Source organism: Hemiscyllium ocellatum, chromosome 42, assembly GCF_020745735.1.
Source record: "Hemiscyllium ocellatum isolate sHemOce1 chromosome 42, sHemOce1.pat.X.cur, whole genome shotgun sequence".
NCBI lineage: Eukaryota > Metazoa > Chordata > Chondrichthyes > Orectolobiformes > Hemiscylliidae > Hemiscyllium > Hemiscyllium ocellatum.
In genome coordinates this window covers 21,998,233-22,021,471 of record NC_083442.1, presented here as the reverse complement: position 1 = coordinate 22,021,471, position 23,239 = coordinate 21,998,233, and the positions used below count along the sequence as shown (strand labels likewise).

At 43.0% G+C, this 23,239-nt stretch overlaps 1 protein-coding gene across 5 annotated transcripts in view; it reads right to left on the bottom strand.

The window, feature by feature from the left end:
- cd276 (CD276 molecule) overlaps nucleotides 1-23,239 on the bottom strand; it is a 346,648-nt gene that overhangs the window by 198,214 nt on the left and 125,195 nt on the right. For all 5 annotated transcript variants that reach the window (XM_060853775.1, XM_060853772.1, XM_060853771.1 and 2 more), the window contains 2 exons: nucleotides 13,140-13,481; nucleotides 10,977-11,273 (listed from right to left, as the gene is read on the bottom strand). In XM_060853775.1, coding sequence (XP_060709758.1) covers nucleotides 10,977-11,273; nucleotides 13,140-13,481 — 639 coding nt within the window. The remainder of the gene's footprint in view (nucleotides 1-10,976; nucleotides 11,274-13,139; nucleotides 13,482-23,239) is intronic.

The following is a 23,239-nucleotide window of genomic DNA, read 5'->3' as shown; positions in this document are numbered from 1 at the left end:
CTATGGCCTTCAGGTCAGAGTCTCTCCTACCAATGGAAACATCTTCCCAACATCCACTCTGTCCAGGCCATTCAGCATTCGATATGTTTCAGTTATATACCCTCTCATCCATCTAAATTCCATTGAGTATAGGCCCAGAGTTCTCAAACGTTCCTCATATGTTAAGCTTTTTGTTCCTGGGACCATTCTCATGAACCTTCGCTGAGCAGGGCCAGTACATCCTTCCTGAGATATGGGGCCCAAAACTGCACACAATATTCCAAATGTGGTCTGACCAGAGCCTCATAGTGCCCCAGAAGTACATCCCAGTTTTTATATTCAAGTCCTCTCAAAATAAATGCCATCATTGTATTTGTCTTTCTAACTACTGATTTAGCATACAAGTTTATCTTGAGAGAATCCTGGACTAGAACTCCCAAGTATCTTTGCACTTCAGACTTCTGGATTTTCTCCTCTTTTAAAAAATAGTCCATGTCTCTATTCTTCCGATCAAAGTGCATCACCTCAATTTCCCACATTGTACTCCATCTGCCACTACTTTGTCCACTCTCCCAACCTGTTAAATTGTTCTGCAGCCTCCCCGCCTCCTCAAAGCGACCTGTCCCTCTATCTATCTTTGTAGCGTCTGCAAACTTAGCCACAATGCCTCAGTTCCTTCATCTAGACCGTTAACGTATCATACTTTTGTTCTACGTCATAAACTGTTTTCTTAACCATCTGCTATTGTTCCTCACTGTCATCTCTGCTAAACTTTGTTCCTGCACTTATTTAGGTATGGCACAGTTGTATCTAATCTATGTTTCTCACTCTCAAACTTAATACTGAATTATACCAATCTACAGGCTCCTGTCCTAGCCAGGGATCCTTTACTCTAAAGATCATTATTAAACCAGCCTCATTGCTTGACAGTACTGGATTCAGAATAGCATGTTTCCTGGTTGGATCCATGACACATTGGAATACTTTCCTGGAACAAATACTTTCTATGAATCCTTCCAGGTACTTCTGCTAATTTGATATTCCTAATCTATATGAAGATTAAAGTCACCTATGATTAATGCTTGGCCATTTTTACATGCCTAATTTGTTTCTTGATATATTCTCTGTCGTATAAAACAGCTGTTGGGGAGTTTGTAGACTGCTCTCGCCAGTATATTGTCCTCTTGTTATACACCCATATGGATTCTACAGTACCTGATAAGAGATCATTGCCAATTCAAATTATCCACTCATACTTCTCTATGGCAGTAGCAAATTCATCTAACTATTTATTATTAATATCAAATACTGCTATTCATGGTAATCATTAATATCGCAGGCTCTCATTTATAGTTACATGCAGTAAAGACTAATCTATTCTGGTGCTTATATGAGTCTTCCAGAGAGTTTTCTGTTTTAATCAAGTTTTAATCCCTAATCAAGTTTTCTGTTTTAACTCCGCTCACACAGTGCTACTTATATATATTGATGTGCAGCTCTGAGACATCATAACAAGGTTGTTCGTGGATCTTGAAAACCTTACATAATCAAATGGAGAGGTTCAGAGAAAGAATTTCAGAGTACAGGGTCTAGGAAGTTGAAGACACTGCTAGCAATGTGGAGTGATTCAGTTAGATGAACTTCAAGAGGGCAGATTTCACAGCAATCAGAACAGTTAAAGGTATTAACATTACCTGTATTTACAGGACACCGTTATTGTCCCCATTTTCCTGGGCAAGTCAAAATTGCAGAGTCCCCAGAGCACAGACAATGTACAAGCAAACTTTCGTAGTTTGTGGAACAAATCACACTCACATATTTGAAACAAAAACAGAAATTGCTGGAAAATCTCAGCAGGTCTGCTGCAACAAAGTTCCAAAGAAGGCTCACTGGACCTGAAACATTAACTCTGAATTCTCTCCACATTCATTGCCAAACGGCTGAGGATCCTGGGATTGTGTTCATTGGAGTTTAGAAGATTAAGGGGAGACTTAACAGAGACGTACAAGATAATACATGGCTTGGAAAGGGTGGACGCTAGGAAATTGTTTCCATTAGGTGAGGAGACTAGGACCCGTGGGCACAGCCTTAGAATTAGAGGGGGTCAATTCAGAACAGAAATGCGGAGACATTTCTTCAGCCAGAGGGTCTTGGGCCTGTGGAATTCATTGCCACGGAGTGCAGTGGAGGCCAGGATGCTAAATGTCTTCAAGGCAGAGATTGATAGATTCTTGTTGTCTCGAGGAATTAAGGGCTACGGGGAGAACGCTGGTAAGTGGAGTTGAAATGCCCATCAGCCATGATTGAATGGCGGTGTGGACTCGATGGGCTGAATGGCCTTACTTTCACTCCTATGTCTTATGGGTCTTATGGTCAAACCTGCTGAGAATTTCCCGCAATTTCATTGGTTTCTGATTTCCAGCACCCGCAGTTCTTTTTTTTGTCTCTATTCACATATGTCCGTTGACAGCTTACAGAATCATACATATCGTCACTCTTGTTTTACCATATTCTTTAAAAGACTAAGGGCAATGTTATTCAGGCATTTCTTCATTTTCACCCACACAGGCTGATATGCATCTCATTCATCTTGGACTGAAACAGAGTACAAACAAAACCCTTGAATAGTTCACACAGTGAGTGGTGGGTGCGTGGAATGCACTGCCAGCAGTGATAATAGAGTCAGATACATTAGGGACATTTAAGCAACTCTTGGCTAGGCACATGGATGACAGTAAAATGTTGGGTATGTAGGTTCATTTGATCTTGGAGTAGGATAAAAGGCCTGTACAACATTGAGGGCTGAAAGGCCTGTACTGTGCTGTTCTATATATACATTGTTGAAATCACTGTCCTGTTTGAAAGTGAAGTATTAAAACACTGAAGGTGCACAAAAATAAGTTTGTGCTCTAAGATCTGGATCAGCTGTGATGAGCAATCCATTTCAATAAAAAAAAGGAATCACATCACATATTCTGACTGAATCCAGTTTTTTCACATGATCCTTTAGAAATTTGTCCAAATGAGTTTCCAATGGACAAACACAATAACTGGAAACAAGAGAAAATCAGCTGCCCTCCATAATGCCCCCTCTATCTCATTCTCCTTATAACTGGTGTTTGTACATTTAGTGCTTAAGATAAGGCATGTGTCCACCAAATTCTTACAATTGCCTTTCTCGTTACAAAGACTGATAACCTAGAGTCAACATGTTGAATTGGATAAGGCACCAGAGGGAAAGTCAGCAACAATGAAATGGAACTGGGAGAATAGGAGAAACCATAAGATTACTTTCCCGTGAATATGCGTGAAAATTAAAAAGGCCTTTCTGATACTTTTCCCCCTTCCTCACTTCCTGCAAAATCATTCTCATTCACTCATTCCCCCTCAACTCCCAGGCAGCTCATTTCAGTTTAAATCAGCCCAAAAACTATATTCATTGTCAAAAAAATAGATGATGTAGTCTTTTATTTGCCAGACCACCATAGCAGAAAGTGAAAAAAGAAAGCCAGGTGAGTTCAGCAATGCCACATTCTGAACCTTGTTCATACCGCCATACTTCTTTCAATGTTAATGTCTCACAACATATGCTCATACAGGACAGCCTCAAAGGATGCGCTAAAAAGCTGTCAAGTCAGTGTTAACTCAAAGAAAGAATTCGCATTTATACGTGACCTCAGTGCGTGGCAGCCCTTTACAGGCAATCGTTCTTGACACACAGTCACTGCTGTAATATCAGAAGATGGGACTGCCGCTCTTCAAGGTCTCACAAACAACAACGTGATCATGGCCAGGTCCTGCAGTCATTTTGTGAGGAACAGACAGTCACCACCCAGGGAAAACATCCTCATTTCACTTTGATGTGGGACAATATGGTGTTTCTGCATACACAGCTCAGCAGGAATGTCTGTCCCTGGAAAGCAAAGTCCTCTGACGGTGCAGCATGCCTATCACGGTGCATTGCAGCATCAGCCGAGACAGCTGCACCCGAGTCACTGGAACCCGAGACCTTTGAGCAGAACTGAGGGCGTTATCAACTGAGCTATGACTGGCATTATATTCTCATGGGGAACATGACAGGTTTTCTTTCCCGGGTCTGTCAATAGAACTTCTGGATGAAAATAACAAGCATGACGCTGGATTAAAAGTGTGAGGGAACGTAGGAGAGAGTGGGAAAGAATGGGCACAACTCTCATGCAATAACAACTTACAGACTTTTTGAAGTTTGCTTTGCCAATTGAAGACCTCAGCAATCTCATTGCATCTGAAGTAGCCAAATTAAACCTCAAAGTTAAGCAAATTCATTCTCCTTCTCCCTTTTTTTTGCCAAAATGTCTGGCTAAGGGCAGAGTGTTGAACTGGATACTGTTAAAAAAAAATCGATGATGAAGGGCTTATGCCCAAAACGTTGATTCCCCTGCTCCTCAGATGCTGCCTGACCTGCTGTGCTTTTCCAGCACCACACTCTCAACTCTGACCTCCAGCATCTGCAGACCTCACTTTCTCCCTGTAAAAATTAGGCCAGGGATCAGAAATAACTCCGCAGAGACAGAAATCCTGTCACAAGATCACCCCTTATTTATACAAGGACAGTCCCTGACTATGGTACTGCCTCATCTACAGACAGGCACCAGAGTGGCAGCATCCCTAACACCCAACCTTTTTAAAAGATGCTGGAAATCAGAACAAAACAGAAATTGCTGGAAAAGCTCAGCAGGTCTGCATCTGTGGAGAGACATCAGAGATAACATTTGAATCAAGTGACCCTTCCTCAAAACACCTGAGGAAGGGTCACTTGGCCCGAAACTTTCACACAATCTTTTTATGTCAGCTAGGGCTCCCTGATTGGACCAGATTAGCAGCCCCAATCAGGGAATTCATATTGTATGATGTCCAGTTGGCTGACCTCATTGTAATCACTACAGGATCATTTTTCTCTCATCAAATACAGCCAAATTTCAGCTTCTAATTGGTTTGACATGATACACCAGATTGCAGCCATCATTCAAATCCAATCTTTCCAATGATAAATAATGACGGCAATAAACAAGAGCAGTCTGTAAGTTCTCATCTCATCATTTCACAAATGTAGGAGTTATGAACAGCCTGTGTGTTAAACTTCACAGTGGCTTGTTTGACAATTTCCTTCACCACCTCCTCACACGCTTATGCTCGGCTGTGTAATCAGAAGCTTTGACACAATAAAACATGCCAGAGAAACAGGACGATTGTGACTTCATAATATGGAGGCATTGAAAAACTTCACTGACTCACCATAAATGCCATGAACTGCTGCAGTACTGCTGGAGCTACACGAACTCTGTGTGCATTTTGCAGCAAGTGGATTGCCCCTCAATGCCCTAAAAGCTCTCCACAAACTATAAAACATATGGTGAGAGAGCAGTGGAATGCTGCCCATTTCTCCAGATCAGACATTTCTGAAGCCGACAGAGACACATCAGAATTGCCTCATTGATATCAGAATCAAAGAAATCTCAGAGAGGGTGCAGAATGTTCTCCAAAGGGAGCGGGACCAGCAAGTGGTCATTGTACACATTGAAAATAATGACACAGGAAGAGAAAACAATGAGATTCTTAGAAGAGAATATAAGAAGTTAGGCAGGACATTAAAATGGAAGTCCTCAAGGGTAGTAATCTGGATTATTATGACCCAGTGTGGGTAAGAATAGGAGGATAGAGCAGATGAATATGTGGCTGAGGAGCTGATGCAGGGGAGAAGGATTCACATTTTTGGATCATTGGAATCTCTTCTGGGTTAGAAGTGACCTGTATAAGGAGGACAGATTGCACCTGAATTGGAAGGGGCTTAATATGCTGGTAGGGAGATTTGCTAGAGTTGTTTGGGAGGATTTAAACTAGTAAGGTGGTGGTGGGGGGGGGGGGGGGAGGGACCCAGGAAGATAGTGAGGAAAGAGATCAGTCGGAGACTGGTACAGTTGGGAAAAGGAGCAAGTCAAATAGTCAGGGCAGACAGGAACAAAGCAGAGAACGAGGCAGACTGATAAATGAAACTGCATTTATTTCAACGCAAGAGGCCCAGCAGGAAAGGCAGAGGAACTCATGGCATGGTTAAAAAACAAGGGACTGGCAGCTTAATATTCCAGGATACAAATGCTACAGGAAGGATAGAAAGGGGACGAGAGAGGAGGGGGAGTGGCATTTTTGATTAGCAATAACCTTACAGCTGTACTTAGGGAAGATGTTCTGAGAAGATGAGAGTTGAAAAATGTGGTGCTGGAAAAACACAGCAGGCCAGGCAGCATCCGAGAAGCAAGAGAATCGACGTTTCGGGCATAAGCCCTTCTTCAGGTAAAAATAAAATCGGTGATGAAGGGCTTATGCCCAAAACGTCAATTCTCCTGCTCCTCAGATGCTGCCTGGTCTGCTGTGTTTTTCCAGCACCACATTTTTCAACTCTGGTACTCCAGCATCTGCAGTCCTCACTTTCTCCTGTTTTGAGAATATGTCCAGGAAACTTCATTGGGTGGAACTGAGAAATAAGAAAGGGATGATCACCTTATTGGGACTGTACTATAGACCTCTCAGCAGTCAGCTGGAAAAGGAGAAACAAATTTGTTAGAAGATTTCAGTTATCTGTAAGAATAATACGGTGGTTATGGTAGAAGATTTTAACTTTCTAAACATTGACTGGGGCTGCCATAGTGTTAAGGGCTTGTCCATAAGTGTGGAAGAGGCAAGAACTCATTTCTAAAGCTTTCCTAGAGCTGGTGCTCAGAATTGGATCACCTGCATGCTTTATATTGGTTTAGTATATCGGACATGAGCAAATTTGAATTTTTGGAACTGGTATAAGGGATGTGTGTCATTTTCCCAGTACACCAGGTTGAATTTAATCCTGCCAGATCTGTAATTTCTCAATATGCAAAGCTAGCTCACAATTAATCATGTTCATATGAGCAGATCTCTCAACATAAAAAAGCGAAGAATTTCTGTTCAATCTGTCACTGTAGGAGAAAGATCCCTTTGGCCACTGCAAGTTAATGGTATCATGAAGATAGCATACAAGAAAAATAAAAGACTTCTTCATGTTGACCACTGCTAATCAAAAGCAGGTCAGGCAGAGGAAATCTTCCCACTGTGTTTACAATACCACTAACACATGGTAACTAGCAAAGAACTCCTACAGTTCTGTAAAAATAGACTTTTGAACATTTGCACAACAGCAAGACGCCAGTCTTCAGGGAGAACCTCAGTCAGTCAGCATGTGATGGCACATTACAATGATAACTAACTCCCACACAGCTATGATTTCAATCTCTGTTGAAGTGCATACAGTTCTGGCTGACAACCTTTCTGGAACGATGTAGGACAACGGTATCTCTAATTGCACGTATCAATGATCAGGCTGGAAATTTTCCCCTTCATCTCTAAGGTGACTTCCAATGTGCTATATTGTTTTGAGCAGCTATAACCTTCTCTGGTCACTCTCAAGGCAGTCACCTTGAAATATTAGGCTGCAACCTTAAAAATCCAAGGCATAGCACAATGACAGTCTGGGTCACAGAAATGGATATGTTGCAGTTCAAAACAGCTGATCTGACAACAGAACTGAAAAAAGAACTTGCACACCAATGAACTTTATTGTAAAAAAAAGAATGTCAGCAGTAGTTAAATTCTGAGCAGCTCATTAACAAAAGTTTTATTTCAGTTGCTGCCTGACTTGCTGAGCATTCACAGCATTTTCTGCTTTTAGAATCAAATTCCCTACAGTTCAGAATAAGGACATGCGACCCATCGGGTCTGCACTGACCCTCCAAAGACATCCCACCTATCCCATCCCTGTAACTCTGCATTTACCATGGCTCATCTACCTAGCCTACACATCCCTGCTACGGACAATTTAGCATGGCCAATCCACCGTAACCTGCACGTCTTTGGACTGTGGGAGGAAACCGGAGCACCAGAGGAAACCCGCACAGACACAGGAAGAATGTGCAAGCACCACTCAGACAGTCAGTCACCCAAGGCTGGAGTTGAACTTGGGTTCCTGGCACTGTGACGCAGCAGTGCTAATGACTAAACCACCAGTGCCACATCACGCCTCCCTTGTTTGTTGTAGTTATATTTTCATTTTTGCATCCTAAACTCCATCACTTGTATCTCAACAAAAATTCTGAATGGTGAAGGAACAGCATCTTTGCAAGTGAATCATACAACTGTAATAGTGTGCAAGTGACCAGTGTCATGGGGGAATGCCACCAGTTCCCACAGCTTAACTCTAAAATCATCCACATTGGAAGCAAATCAACAATGGAAGCAGATAAAGGGTATATGCTCACTTTTAAAGCAAGATCTCCCATGATTGAAAGATAAATGGTATGAAAACACTGAAGACTGTTTAGTCACCTTCGAGTTCTACAGCTTCTTCTTAGTTCCAGGTGGTTTTCCACAGGACTAAGCTTTGATTCCTTGACTACTCTTTCGCATTTTACTCTTGGATTCCAACAATGCTGGTGTGACCTCCATGTCTTAAAACCTATCCCCACTGGCCTCAGCTTTACACCGATTGACAGGTGGAACTCTGAAGTGGTGGGAGGGGGGAGTGGAATCATTCATTATTTCATTCTGCTATGAAAGGGATCCAGAAAAAAAAAATCAAAGAGTGTTCACCCCCATGCTGAAGTGCTCGTCAGATGCTTTCCCTCTTTAAATTCCATTATGTACGTGTGGAGACTGTGCTATAATGGGAACGAAAGTGAACCAATAGTCCAGACAGAGGCTGTGGGGACTCGAGTTTGAATCGATCTGAAATCCATTAATTCATAAAGTAAGTTGATAAATCAAAGATCTGTAAGCAACAGCTAGTCTCCGTAATGGAGACCAAGACAATATCGACTGTTGTAAAAACACATCTGATTCATTCATGTTCTTTCGAGAAGGAAATCTGCCAATTTCATGTCACCTGGCCTACACGTGACTCTAGACACACAGCAAGGCAGTTAAGGAATGGGCAACCTATGCTGATCTTGCCAGTGATATCATGAAATAAAATACATACCTCCATTTCTTTGGCTGTTGAACCCCATGGCTATTCACAACAACAGAAACGGAATTCTACCTTCAACTGAAAGGTGATTTCCAGGACAGGTCCGGTAAAGTCTTCATTCAAATTCAAGTTTAACACAGGGCACGTGCAAATATATCACTGTCACCTTCGCTTATTTAACATTTGCTAAGTCAATGACATTTCATGTTAGGGAGGTCATACACTTAACCAATAATAGGCACACATATAGCCTTGTCCTCCTAACTTAAGGACAAGATGAATGATGGACGAATGAACCTGAAGGTTAAATCTGTCAATCCTTCAAGTTAACATTAATCTGACAAGGCCAGTACAAATACATTGCAAAGCAATCCTGCTATTTAATTGTGTTTTAAAAAAGACTTTGCCTTCCTTCTATAGTTTTAATCTAACACACTGTGAAACTACTTTGATTGGACAAAGTTAAATGCTGTTTTCAGAATCCAATTAATTAAATAGAATCACAGTTCTCAGCAAACATTGAGCTGTTTATACAATTCCTTTTGTTGCAGATTTCTGGTTAAAAGCTTCCAATTGTTAAATTAAGGTAGATTTAACTGTATTAAGTTGCAAAACCTCTTCAGTTCATTGGCTGTCGACTCAAGCAAACGAGAAAGGTCTGTGAAATGAGAGGTATATTCTGAATTGTAAAGCTAGCCACCTCTAACATTTAATACAGACTGGTGCAGCACTAAAGATCATTGAGCTCACTGTGCCTATATTGGCTCTTCTGTCCAGCTATCTACTTAGTCCCACTCCCTTGGCATTACACCATAACTTTCCCATGTTTCCTTTCCAAATGTTGCATTAAGTCTGCTTCCACTCTCCCACCCTGCTTTCACAGGCAGTGAACTTCCAGAGCATATCAACTCCTTCCATAAAACATTGATCTAAAAACTTGCGGGTTCTCGTTACCAACTTGTCCAGTTCTGGTCGCTCGGTTATTGGAAGGATATTATTAAGCTGGAGAGGGTTCAGAAGAGATTTACCAGGATGTTGCCAGGTACAGAACGTTTGAATGAGAAAGAAAGGTTGGATAGGCTGGGGTTTATAAAATAATGAGAGGTATAGATAGAGTTAATAGTAGTTGTCTTTTTCCCTAGGATGGGGGATTTCAAGACTCGGGGCACATTTTTAAGGTGAGAGGAGAGCAATTTAAAAAAGATATGGCATGCAAATGTTTTACTCAGAGGGTAGCTCAAGTTGGAATGAACTTCCTGAGGAAATGATGAACGTGGGTACAATTACAACATTTAAAATACATTTGGATTAGTACATAATAGGAAAGATTTGGAGGGATATCGGCCGGGAGCAGGCAGGTGGGACTAGTTCAGTCTTGGATTATGTTTGGCATGGACTGGTTTGACCAAAAGGTCTGTTTCTTGGCTGTATGACTCTATGACTTGTCTGCCAGTGGAAACAGTTCCTCCTTACTTACCTGATCTACAGTAAATGCACTCAACTCCTTTACCAAAGATCTACCATGTTAGCCTTCACAAAAGTCTAGGAAAACGTTGTAACCAGCTATAAATGAAAACATTTGAAGAGATAACATTTACTAATCGCACTCATCCAGATACTGCAAGGCTTCTGCCACACTGCCATCATTTTCCACACTTGTAATGGGTTTAAATGGTTAGAAAATTGGAAACAGCGCATTTTCCCGCACTCTCCCTTCTAAAAAGAAAAAAAATTGCCCATCAAAATTTCTAAACATGTTTTTGCCGATATCCTATTGTGATGTTGAGTGATTTTCAGCTGGTTCACTGCAGAGCAGAATGGATGAACAGATGTTTCAAACACTTCAGAACTCCTTGGAGGCAGCTCACAGTAATTGGAATGGATGCTGTGAAAGTTGTGCTGTTACAATGTCCTATTATATTTTGCAGACCTCAGATCGCCAAGTTGGCGACAGCAGTGTGCAACTGACCTGTAATGGTTGCCAAGGCTTGGGTCTCCTCATTCAGCAGCTCGTTCCTCACCAGGCAACTGTACGTGCTGTTGGGCTCCAGTATCACCCGGATCACACTGCGGACATCAAACAGACCCTCCTCATTGGCTACCTGCGAAGTGGTGACATTCTCGGTGATATTGCTCCCTTTCCCATCATGCCATTGCACCGTAGCTTGGGGGTAACCGCCAGAAGAGTGACAAGCAATGGCTACCTCATCACCAGGCTTGAGATTCTTGTTGGGTTCCAAGTGCAGGTTGGGTTTGGAGTAAGAAGCTGAAACAACAGAAGTATAAGTAAGGCAAATACTCTCAACCAGTCCGACACGTTTCATTCCAAAAGTACTTCATGACTTCTCTGCAGCCATTTGGCCATTAGTATTTCTCCAGGTCCTGACCAGTCCAATCAACACCATCTTATATTCATTTCATTCCTTATCTCAATTTTACTGACTGTGTGTCTATGGAATTCACTGCCACAGCAGGCTGTGGAGGCCAGGTCATTGAGTGTATTTAAGACTGAGATAGATAGGTTCTTGATTGTCAAGGGGATCAGGGGTTATGAGGAGAAGGCAGAAAAATGGGGATGAGAAACTTGTCAGTCATGACTGAATAGCGGAGAAGTCTTGATGGGCTCAATGGACTAACGCTGACATTTGACTTATCGAGCCAAAAGCGAGACTTCCACATTTCAAAATCTGGCATTCTTGAATTTGTCTTGGTGAATGCAAGACAAATAGCGTCAGAGATACAGGAGCTGGATTATGCCATTTGGACCTTCAAGGCTGCTTAGCCTGGTTGAGACCTGGTTGTGGTCTCAATTCCACTTTCCTGTCAGCCAGCCTTTACATTTCTCATGTGGTTTTATGCCCACTTTCAGACGTTTGACTCAAGAGAGTCAGGTCCATGAGTCAGAGAATGTTTTCAGGCTTAGTCTTTATTACACTGTTTATTATAGTTTCAAGATTAAATACAACAAAATGTGGTAATCAGACATATATCAAACTGAACACTTTCTGTTACTTTCTTGGAAGACATTTCTATAAATTCTATCATGTCATATTAGCTGGTCTACTTCACATTTCTTTCTTTCTATCTTTTTTTATGACTCTCTAATTCTGCCCACACTGTGACAAGCAATGCCCAGTGAGGAGCAGCTCCCCTGGTTCCTCGTGAAATGGTGATGCATTGGTTTTAATTTTCCAAAACCTCCTTGATTCAGGGATGACACCATTACATTGGAAGATGTAGCTTCTTTGCTCAGAAAAATTGAGAGAAACAGAGAGCAAGAAATTACAAGTCACGTAACTTAATGACTGTCATAGAGAAAATGTTCAAAGCTATTGTTGAAGGCATTATAGCAGGACACTTGGAGAAGTTCATGATAATCAGGCAGAGTCAACATGATTTCCTGAAAGAGGAATCATGTTTACAGAATCTACTGGAAAGGTAATACATAATGTGGATAAAGAGGAACTGGCAGATGCACTATACTTGGATTTTCAGAAGGCATTTGATAAGGTGCTATATCAAAGGATATTGAAGAGATGAAAGCTCATGGTGTGACTGGGTAGCATGTTGCCGTGGAGAGAAAGTTAACCGGCTAACAAGAAACATTGAGGAGGCATTAATGGGTCTTTTACAGGTTTCACAATATGTCACCAAGGAAGTGCCATGAACATTAAAGCTGGACCCTCAACTAGTCACAAATTTATACAAACGACTTAGATGACGGGTCAGAAGGTACTGTTGCTGATTTTGTTGATGACAAAAATATGCAGGAAATCAAGAGCAAAGAGGACAGAGGAGGATGCAAAAAAGATGAGTGAGTGAATAAAGAACTAGAAAATGAAGCATAATGTGGAAAAATGTGGATTTGTTCATTTTGATGTGTAGAATGCAAAAATCATCATTTTGGGACATTGCGGAGCTCTGAGATATGAGAGGGACCTAGGTGTCCTTGTGCATGAATCACAAAGTGTTAGTATGCAGGTACAAGTAGTAATTAGGAATGATGCTATCATTTGTCATGAGGGAATTAACTGCACAAAGTAGGGAGGATATGCTTCAGTGGTGGCAATATCACACTGGGAGCCGATGTAGGTCACCCCATTGCTGTGGGCACAATGTCACATTCTCGTACCTGCCAATCGGAGCATGATGGAAGCACTCTGGTGGCTTTTAATTCTCACAAAGCAGGTGAAGCTGCCCTCATCCTCAATCCGGACATGCCTCAACAGCAAAGAAGCATTGCCCTTTTCCAGCTCCTCGGTGAACAGCGCTGTCCTGTTCACAAAGTTGTCCGCCTGCTGGTCCGGCTGGTGTGGGTACTTGTGCACCATCTTCCGGGTCTCCGTGAGCTGCCAAATGATACTGAGGTCGCCCAGGGAGAAAGTGGCATTGGTGGTGAAGGAACAGTTCAGGGTGATGTCTTTTCCAAAGATGGCAACCACGGGGACTTCGGGTACTTGGATCTTGAAGACTCCTGGGGATGGTTAAAAAAAAACCAGAGTGAGAATTCTGTCAGACTCTGCATGCACACTCATATTTAAGGATTAGTAGGAGAAGGGAAAGGAGGGAAATATTGAGTCCCTGTTAGATTTGTTGTGTTTTATTCACTCGCGAGATGGGGGCACCATTGGCTAGACCAGCATTGGCCCATCCTAGAGGGCAGTTAAAAGTCAACCACATTGCTATGGGTCTGGATTTATATGTAGGCCAGACGAGGTAAGGATGGCAGCTTCCCTCCCTAAAGGCACCAGATGGGCTTTTCTCAACAATTGATTCATGGTCATCATCAGACTCGTAATTCCAGATTTCTTTTTAAACATTGAATTCAAATTCCACCATTTACCGTGGCAGGATTCAAACCGAGAACATTACCTGGGTGTATGGATTAACCAGCGATAATACCACTAGGTCACCACCTCCCCCTCTAGCCATTAGAATAAGCAGACAAAATCACAACCAAGCAGGTTGATCCTAAATAAAAACAAAGAACCACAGATGCTGGAAATCAGAAACAAAAGAATAGAAATGGCTGGAGAAACTCAGCATGCCTGGCAGCATCTGTGCAGAGAGAAAGCAGAGTGAAATGGTTCATTATAGTAAATGGTAGGATGGGAGAAGGCTCATCTGGGGCAGAAACAGCTCATGAGTGGCCATCATCTATGCTGTCAATTCTTTTAATGACCACTATTATGTTATTTACACATTAGCCTCAATTACAATTGCTTCTGTGGTTTACTCACAGTGTCTCCCAGCTGGCAATTCCAAAGAGAAGATATGAATAATTAAACAAATAGCTCATTATTAATTTAGTCAGTCAATCAGCTATCCATAGTGGCTGAAAGTGGATGAAAGTGGGTGAATGGCTTTTATTTTCCACACAATTCAATCAAATCATTTCTTTTTATCCACCCATTACCCCTCCTCCTCTCCATTTCCATGGACAACAGTGAACTGTGCTACTTTCTAGAGCAGCTGGATAGTAGATTGCAAGGGGGATTACTGATTGCCACTCTGTGACCCTGGCCGCTGCCTTGGCACAAAAACACAAATTTCCCCCTCTCCTTACTTCATTTCAGTCCCTCTTGACCATCTCGCCTTGCTTAAGAGTTCCCAGGCTCAACTTTACCCTCCCAGTCTCTAATCAGCAAGGACGGCAACAACAGCTCACACGATCTGCAAAAAAAAAACTGGGTCACTGTTCTGTTTTCTATTTAAAAGCAATATTGGAGAAGGGACATTTTCCACAGGATCCACTTCTGGGACACAAAAGGGCCCCCTGTTTTTACAAGCAGTAAAAATGTTTTGCTCTATGAGAACGTAGGAACAGAGGGAGTAAATGCTCCCTCTTGGGAGTTGACAAGAGGGGGGCAATATTTGGGGAAGTTGGCACTGGAGAGAAACTCACCTGTTTCATGCCACCTCACCAATCAAGTGGGTCAAGGAGGGTCAAGGGCAATTTTCCCAAATTGTCAGGGATGAGAGAAGTGCTTAAATGGTCAATTAATAGCCACATAAAGACCTTGACTCACCACCTCCTTGCTCACCAGTCAGGCAGAAAGATCAACTAGTTTCCCGTCCAGGCTCCATAGTGTCCTGCCTGTTGGGTTGGGGATGGTGGGAGTTTATCCTCCAACTGCCTCATCTGGGGGTAATCAGCCGCACAGATGGCTGGTAAGGATATGGCTCTGAACAGCAGAATCCAGCGCCAAGAAGGCCTTGAGCTGTAGGCTTAAGGGCCTAGAAGCTGTTAGCGTTACACTGAATGACCAGCAGTGTTAAGGCCTGTGAGAGGTCAAGATGCTCATCATTGCTCACCATTAGCTCTTAGACATGGCTATTGACAGCGAATTGGGTGAATGATCTCTCCAGTCGGTGGGGGGAGATGGGTGGCGGCATGTTACCTCATACGAAGTGCATCCGCACACTTTTGAGAAAACTCAAAAGGAACGTTTAACCCTTCCAGTTCTTTCGGACTTCAGTTTTGCAATCCTTAGTGCTACCATGTGGGGCAAATACCTGGAGGCTCTGGGATAATATCAGTGCAATGACAGCTTGTTCCTCCAGTGCTAATTCCCTGCAGAGATGCACTCCAAACTGTTCACAATGAGTTTATGGTGCAAAATGCACAGAACCACAATCTTCAACCTTACCAGAGAACAAATCATGATGCTCAGGAAAGAAAGCACTCATTGATAAAAAGAAAAACACATTTCAACTGCATTCATAGAATCCCTACGGTGTGGAAACAGGCTATTTGGCCCAACAAGTCCACATCAACCCTCCGAAGAGTATCCCACCCAGACCCATTCCCCTACCCTATTACTTTAAATTGCCCCTGACTAATGCACCTAAACTACACATCCCTGAACACAGTGGACATTCTCATTTGTTAAGAAGTAAATCTCTTGTCCTTCAAGGGCTGAGAAATTGCTCAAATTTTACGGACGCAATCAATCATTCTCGAAACTCTTGCCTCACTGGATTGATAGGAGTGAGACAATGATAGATTGACTCCAGTGCGAGCCCAGAACTTCAGACTGCTAACCAGTGACTGCCCTGGTGGCAGGTCCTTGCATAGTACTTACAGAGGACAAAGAAATCCACTGGTGAAGTCACCTTCCTCTGACATATCCCATTGTCCAGGTGTGATCTGTGGGGCCTTGCCACTCAAATGGTTCAAAACAATCCCACTTTGAAAAGGAGAATGAATGTTCTTCCCCCTATCCTGGTTAATATTTATCGCCCAACACCACCAGACAACCATGGTTACATTGCTATTTGAGGCAGCTTGCTGCGTGCAAGTTCATTACAATCTTTCATAGAATCATAGAACCTCAATAGTGCAGATAGAGGCCATTTGGACAGTTGAATCTGCACCGACCCTCCAAATAGCAACTCACCCTATCCCCTTAACTTCACACTTAGTGGTTAACACTGCCGCCCTACTGTGCCAAGGTCCTGGGCTTGATTCCAGCCTCAGGCGACTGTCTGTGCGGAGTTTGCACATTCTCCCCTTATCTGCGCAGGTTTCCTCTGGGTGCTCTGGTTTCCCTCCCATAGATTAAGTAGATGGGCCATGCTAAAATTGCCCATCGTGTCCAGCAAAGTGCTGGCTAGGTGGATTAGCCATGAGAAATACAGGATTACAGGGATAGGGTAGTGGGAGGGTCTGGGTGGGATGCTCTTCGGAGGGTTGGTTTGGATGTGATGGACCGATTGGCCTGCTTTCACACTGTAGGGATTCCATTCTAATGATTACCATAGTTAACCTACCTCACCTATACACTACAGGGCAATTTAGCATGACCAATCCACCTAACCGGCACGTTTTTGGACTGTGGGAGGGAACCAAAGCATCCAGAGGAAACCCACACTGACATGGGGAGAATGTCCACACAGACAGTCACCACTACATCTCAAAAAGGTGCACTTCCCTCCCCTTCACCTGACGAAGGAGCAGCACTTGGAAAGCTAGTGATTTCAAATCAGTTTGTTGGACAAAACTGGTGTGACTGATTTCTGACATCTCAAAAAGTCCTTCATTGGCTGTAAACTGCTTTGGAACATTCCAAAATTTGCAAAGACACTAATTACTGAAGGTCTTACTTTTACCATGCAGTATTTTACTGCTCAACATTGTGTAAGGTAATCAAGAGTTAATATTGAGCTGTATTGAGCTCCACCCAATCTAATGACGACACACAGTCTCAGGAAACAAATTAGTCTTGCATTAGATCCTGATGGAGACAGATGTGACATACCTGGCTCCTGAGTGTTGGAAATATGCCTAACATGTGATAATAATTGTACCTACTGCTATCACAAGACATAATTTATTGCCTCATCTTTTTACAGCCTAGATATCCTAGGGATGTTTTCCTCAGAGCACAGCAGGCTGAGGGTCAGAGACAGCACTACAGGAAGAAACCTTTCCCCTTAGTAGAGGGATCAATAACCAGGGCTCACAGCTTCACGGCCAGGACCAGAAGGTTTAGAGGGGACTTGAAAATTTGCTTTTACCCAGAGAACTGTGTGGATCTGGAACTCACCACCTAAAGGATGGTGGATGGGGGAGCCCTAAAGATATTTACATGAGCACTTGAAGCACCCTCGCATACAAGGCTACGGACCAAGAACTGGAAACTGGGATTAGAAACAGATAGATGCTTGATGACTAGTGCAGACACAATGGGCTGAAGGGCTTCTTTCCATACTATAAAAGCTTTATGACTTTTAAGACATTATAGTGGTCGATCCTCCATCGCAATTAGACAGACCATCGGAAAAAAATAGAAAGTTGCAACAGGGTAGCGGAGAGGTTTATGCAGTGGACTGCTCAACTAATGAGCTTTGCATGTGTGAAGTTGAATCCTATCCCTATCCATAATCTGTTAACTGCTCTGTTTAAAGGACTTTTGTGGTGAACTGATCGTGTCCCCACCTCTGGGCTAGAATGCCTGGGTTCAACTACCATCCTGCTCCAGAGCAGGCGAATAATGGCATGTCTGAACAGTTCATTAGAAAGGAGAGTTGGCAGCAGTGAACAATCGCAAACACTCAAAACTGCAACAATCACCACCCACTTATGAAATTGAGATCGAGAGGTGGGAACATTGATGGGCAAACACAGAAGCTCTGGTTCATTTCTCCCCGTCCCCCAAAAAAACTTCTGCATCACTGTATTAGCATTTTTCCCAAAAACAAGTAATCTGGAAAAAAGTGATAAAATAGGTCAAAATTAACTTGAGATTGGGTAAGGAATACAGCCTGCAGAAATCCTTTCGGACCGAAATTAGTCAAGGGGTTTGTCAAGGAGGTCACTGTAACTCTGATCATCTCCTGAATGCTTCAAGGCAGAAGCTATAAACTGAAGCTTGCAAATACTCAACCATTGCCAAATAAACTTTTGCTTCAAATGGTATACAAACATGCAGCACATATTAATGCTGACCGACAGATAGACAAGCTGCAGAAAGCAGACTCAGATATTCAAATAATCCTTAGTCCTTTGCATTTCGACGATGTCCTGCCTTCTTCCTTTTTGAAAGAGACTGGATGAGCTTAATTATTAATGCAGCCAAAAGCTCTCAGCCCATCATGAATTAATTCCAGCTTCCGATGTCCTGACAGAGACAGCTTTCAATGCCCTACATTTTTCATGACTCACCCGGCAACAAGACCCAACGGCTGATCCCTGCGAGGAGCCAGCATGCAGACTCGTGTGCTAAGTGGGAACATTTTCAAGAAACTAGTGCTGAATAATATAAAGCGATACGGAAACTCTGTTGAAAGGACTTGACACTCGCAGGATCTGGGAGAACAGAAAAACCCAGCTGATGCTCCATTGTAACAGTGTGTCAATCCCTCAATGTTTGGAAGTGTTATCTTCACGCTTTGAGACACCATCCGCTCTTTCATGTAGGCGTAACAGATCCCATGGGATTAATAAACGTAGACTAATCTTGCCTATAATTCCATCAAGGGTGTGCCAGTCAGTGAAGTATTTTAAGTTTACAAGGTCACAGCAAAGTCAATCTAGTTCTACCTGACCATAGGCTGCTCTGCTATGAGTGAGTGAGTGAGTGATGAGAGAGAAGAACTAGTTTTACCTGAGGGTCATCACACCTCGAGTGATGGGAGTGAAAGGTATCCATCAACCCCCATCAGCAGAACAGGAAACTGGTCATCACAAGATTATTCTTGGGTGCAAATGGACAACATTGATTCATACATTACATGGTTGTCTGCATGGCTGGTTTGCAATGCAGAGTGACGCCCAACAGAGTGGGTTCAATTCCTACACTGCTTGAGGTTACCATGAAGGACTCTCTTTCTCAACATCTCCCCTCACGAGGTAACCCTTAGGTTAAACCACCACTAGTCCTCTCTCTCTCTCTCTCTCTCTCTCTCTCTCTCTCTCTCTCTCTCTCTCTCTCTTTAATAACAGAGCAGCTAATAGTTTGATAGGATTATGGCGACTTCACCTTGACCTTTTACACTTGATAAAGAAGAAAGTGAGGACTGCAGATGCTGGAGACCAGAGTTGAAAAGCGTGGTGCTGGAAAAACACAGCAGGCCAGGCAGCATCCGAGGAGCAGGAGAATCGACGTTTCGTTTCCTGAAGGGCTATCCCAGAAACGTCGGTTCTCCTGTTCCTCGGATGCTGCCTGGCCTGCTGTGCTTTTCCAGCACCACACTTTTCAACTTTTACACTTGAAGTGAATCATTGACTAGCAAACATTTGATGGCATCCTGACATCGGTCTGCCTTTCTTTTGGGCACCATCACCTCATCTCTGAAGTTTTTTCACAAGAACTACAAGCCAAGATAAAGAACATATCTCAAAACACCAGAATTCCCACACTATATATAAAAAAAATCAGGACTTCACACTCACCACACCACTAGCACCACCCCCTCTCCCCCTCGCAAAGATGCCATGCAATATTCAGCAAGTCGAAACGTCGACTCCTCCCCTCCTGATGCTGCCTGCCTTGGTGTGGTCTTCCAGCCTCCTGTCTGTCTACGTTGGATTCCAGCATCCGCAGTTTGTTTTTGTTGCTATATAATATTTCGGACGGGGGATAAAACCCATACAATTAGCATAGAACAGCAGATTTTCTTGCCATTCCCAAGTGGTCTTTCATTGCCAAGAGTCCATATATTACTAATTCAGATGCAAAGATCAGTCAAACGCACAGAACTCTACATCCAATACAGACAGGTAATCCTGTCAGGGCTCCTGCTTTTAATGTGTGCTTCTAAGGCAGACTCCGTTTTCTTCATTGCAATTTGAATGAAATAACATCAAAAAATACAAAAAAAAGCGTACAGAGTTAACAATTCAGAACTGGAAGGCAAAGAGCTGTAACAAGTACAAAAGCAAGGAAGGCGATAAGGTGAAACGGAACAAAAGAGATCACTTGTGAATAGCTTGAAGGTAAGTGATTCTATCGCAAATGGTACAAGGAATTTAAAAAGGATAGCAGTGGGTGGTGTGAATCCCAGAGAGACCAATAAAATATCAATTTTCTTCTGACCAAAGCAAAGGGCCACACACAAAATTTCACATTTTAAGGTTTTCACTGCAACAAATTAACATGAACACCGACTAAACATTACTTAATAGGCAACTATGCTTAACTACAGAAACTGTATTTCCCACTTATTTCTCAACAGAACTGAAATGTCCATAGTATACTCATGCATTGCACCACACTCTCGGTAGAAAGCTATTTGTGAGTTCAACATACCATAACACAGAATCCCTATCGTGTGGAAACAGGCCCTTCAGCCCAACAAGTCCACACTGACCCTCTGAAGAGTAACCCACCCAGACTCATTGCCCTACTCTGCTACACTACTTTTACCCAGATTAATGCACCTAACCTCCACATCCCTGAACACTATGGGCAATTTCCCATGGCCAAGTCAACTAACCTGCACGTCTTTGGACTGTGGGAGGAAATCGGAGCACCTGGAGGAAACCCACATAGAAACAGGGACAATGTGCAAACTCCACACAGTCATCCGAGGCTAGAATCGAACTGGGTCCCTGGTGCCGTGAGGCAGTAGTGCTAACCACTGAGCCACCATGCCACCCTGACAGGATCTCTTCACCTTGGCACACTAGGGTGAATCATCTCGTGTCTGAAATACAGTCACGTATTCAATCTTCTGAGCATAATTAAATGGACTCCTAATAGTGAGGTACCCTCTACGAAACCCCTCCCTTTTAAAGCTCCACAAACTATGTTTCTTTGAAGGGGCAACCTACTCTCACCAACACATTGCTTGGTGGTTAATTGAAAAATAGTCTTTTCTCTACCGGGCATAGAAACACCTAGAATCATAGAATCCCTATAGTATGGAAACAGGTCGTTCTACCCATCACACCCACACCAGCCCACTGAAGAGCATCCCTCCCTACCCTATAAATGCTGCATTTCCCTGGCCAATCCATCTAACCTGCACATCGCTGGATATTATGGGGCAATTTAGCATGGCCAATCCACCTAACCTGCACAACTTTGGATGCTGGGAAGGAACAAGAGCACCCAGAGGAAACCCACACAGACACAGAGAGAACATGAAAACTCCAAACAGATAGTCACTCAAGGCTGGAATCGAACCACTGAGCCACTATGCCACCTGCAAAGACCCACCTTTCATGGGTCTTCTTCCTACTCTTTGGATTAACACAGAGTCTATATGCATGGAAACTGTGTCCAATTATTAAAAGTTGCACTTTACTTGCAAAGACCTTTGACTTAGGCTCTTTCCCCACGCCAACCAGGTCACATGTGCTTGTCTCTGGGCAGATTTTGCAGGAGGCCACATCCCACTCTCCAAACCATCCAACTTTGCCATGAATTAAAGGAGATGAATGCGGGGCAAGTGAAGAAACACAAGGCCTAGAGGCGCTACAAATAGCAACCTCAGATGTGGTCAAAATGCACGACCACTGAAATTCCAATCTGAAATTGCAGACCTCAGTGTAGATGCTGACATAAAAGCAAATACCACAGTCGCTGGAAATCTGAAACAAACAGAGAATGCTGGAGAAACTCAGCAGACCTGGCCGTGAAGGCAAGGAGATTGTGAAGTGCCATGTTGAAAGATGAGGAACTGCTCCTGACACTTGTGTTGGGTTTGCTAGGAGGCTAAGGACCAGAAAGTCAGAGCAGAAGTGGAAGCAGGAAAAAATTAAAACACCATCGACTGGAGGCTCAGGGTCAGGCTTCTGAACTGAATGCAGGTATTCCCACAGCTGTCACCAGACCTGCTGAATTTCACTGGCAATTTCTGTTTTGCTTTGATTTATTGTGGTCACGTGTACATAAGTACGGGCATACGTTCTGTTTTGTGAGCAGTTCAGGCAGATCATAACAAACAAGGATATACCGATCATAGGGTGCTTAGACAGAGTAAGGCAGACAGATTGCACTGCAGAGGAGGTGCATAAAGCAAGATCAACATTAGTAAGATCAATATTATTTGGATTTAGAGAGCTCTATTCAGCAGGTATTCCACTATGCGGTCACTCGAGGTGCATTTGATCCATCCAATTGAATTTGATTTCTCCAGGATATGGAAGATATAGACTGTAGGGAAATAGATAGTGACATCTTGCAAAATGTCCAAATTACAGAGGAGGAAGTGCTGGATGTCTTGAAATGGTTAAAAGTGGATAAATCCCCAGGACCTGATCAGGTGTACCCGAGAACTCTGTGGGAAGCTAGAGAAGTGATTACTGGACCTCTTGCTGAGATATTTGTATCATCGATAGTCACAGGTGAGGTGCCAAAAGACTGGAGGTTGGTGAACATGGTGCCGCTGTTTAAGAAGGGCGGTAAAGACAAGCCAGGGAACTATAGACCGGTGAGCCTGACCTTGGTGTTGGACAAGTTGTTGGAGGGAATCCTGAGGGACAGGATGTACATGTATTTGGAAAGGCAAGGACTGATTTGGGATAGTCAATATGGCTTTGTGCGTGGGAAATCATGTCTCACAAACTTGGTTGGGTTTTTTGAAGAAGTAACAAAATTGGAGGTGTAGTAGACAGTGAAGAGGGTTACCTCAGATTACAATGGGATCTTGATCAGATGAGCCAATGGGCTGAGGAGTGACAGATGAAGTTTACTTTTGATAAATGCAAAGTGTTGCACTTGGGGAAAAGCAGATCTTAGCAGGTCTTATACACTTAATAGTAAGGTCCTAGGGAGTGTTGCT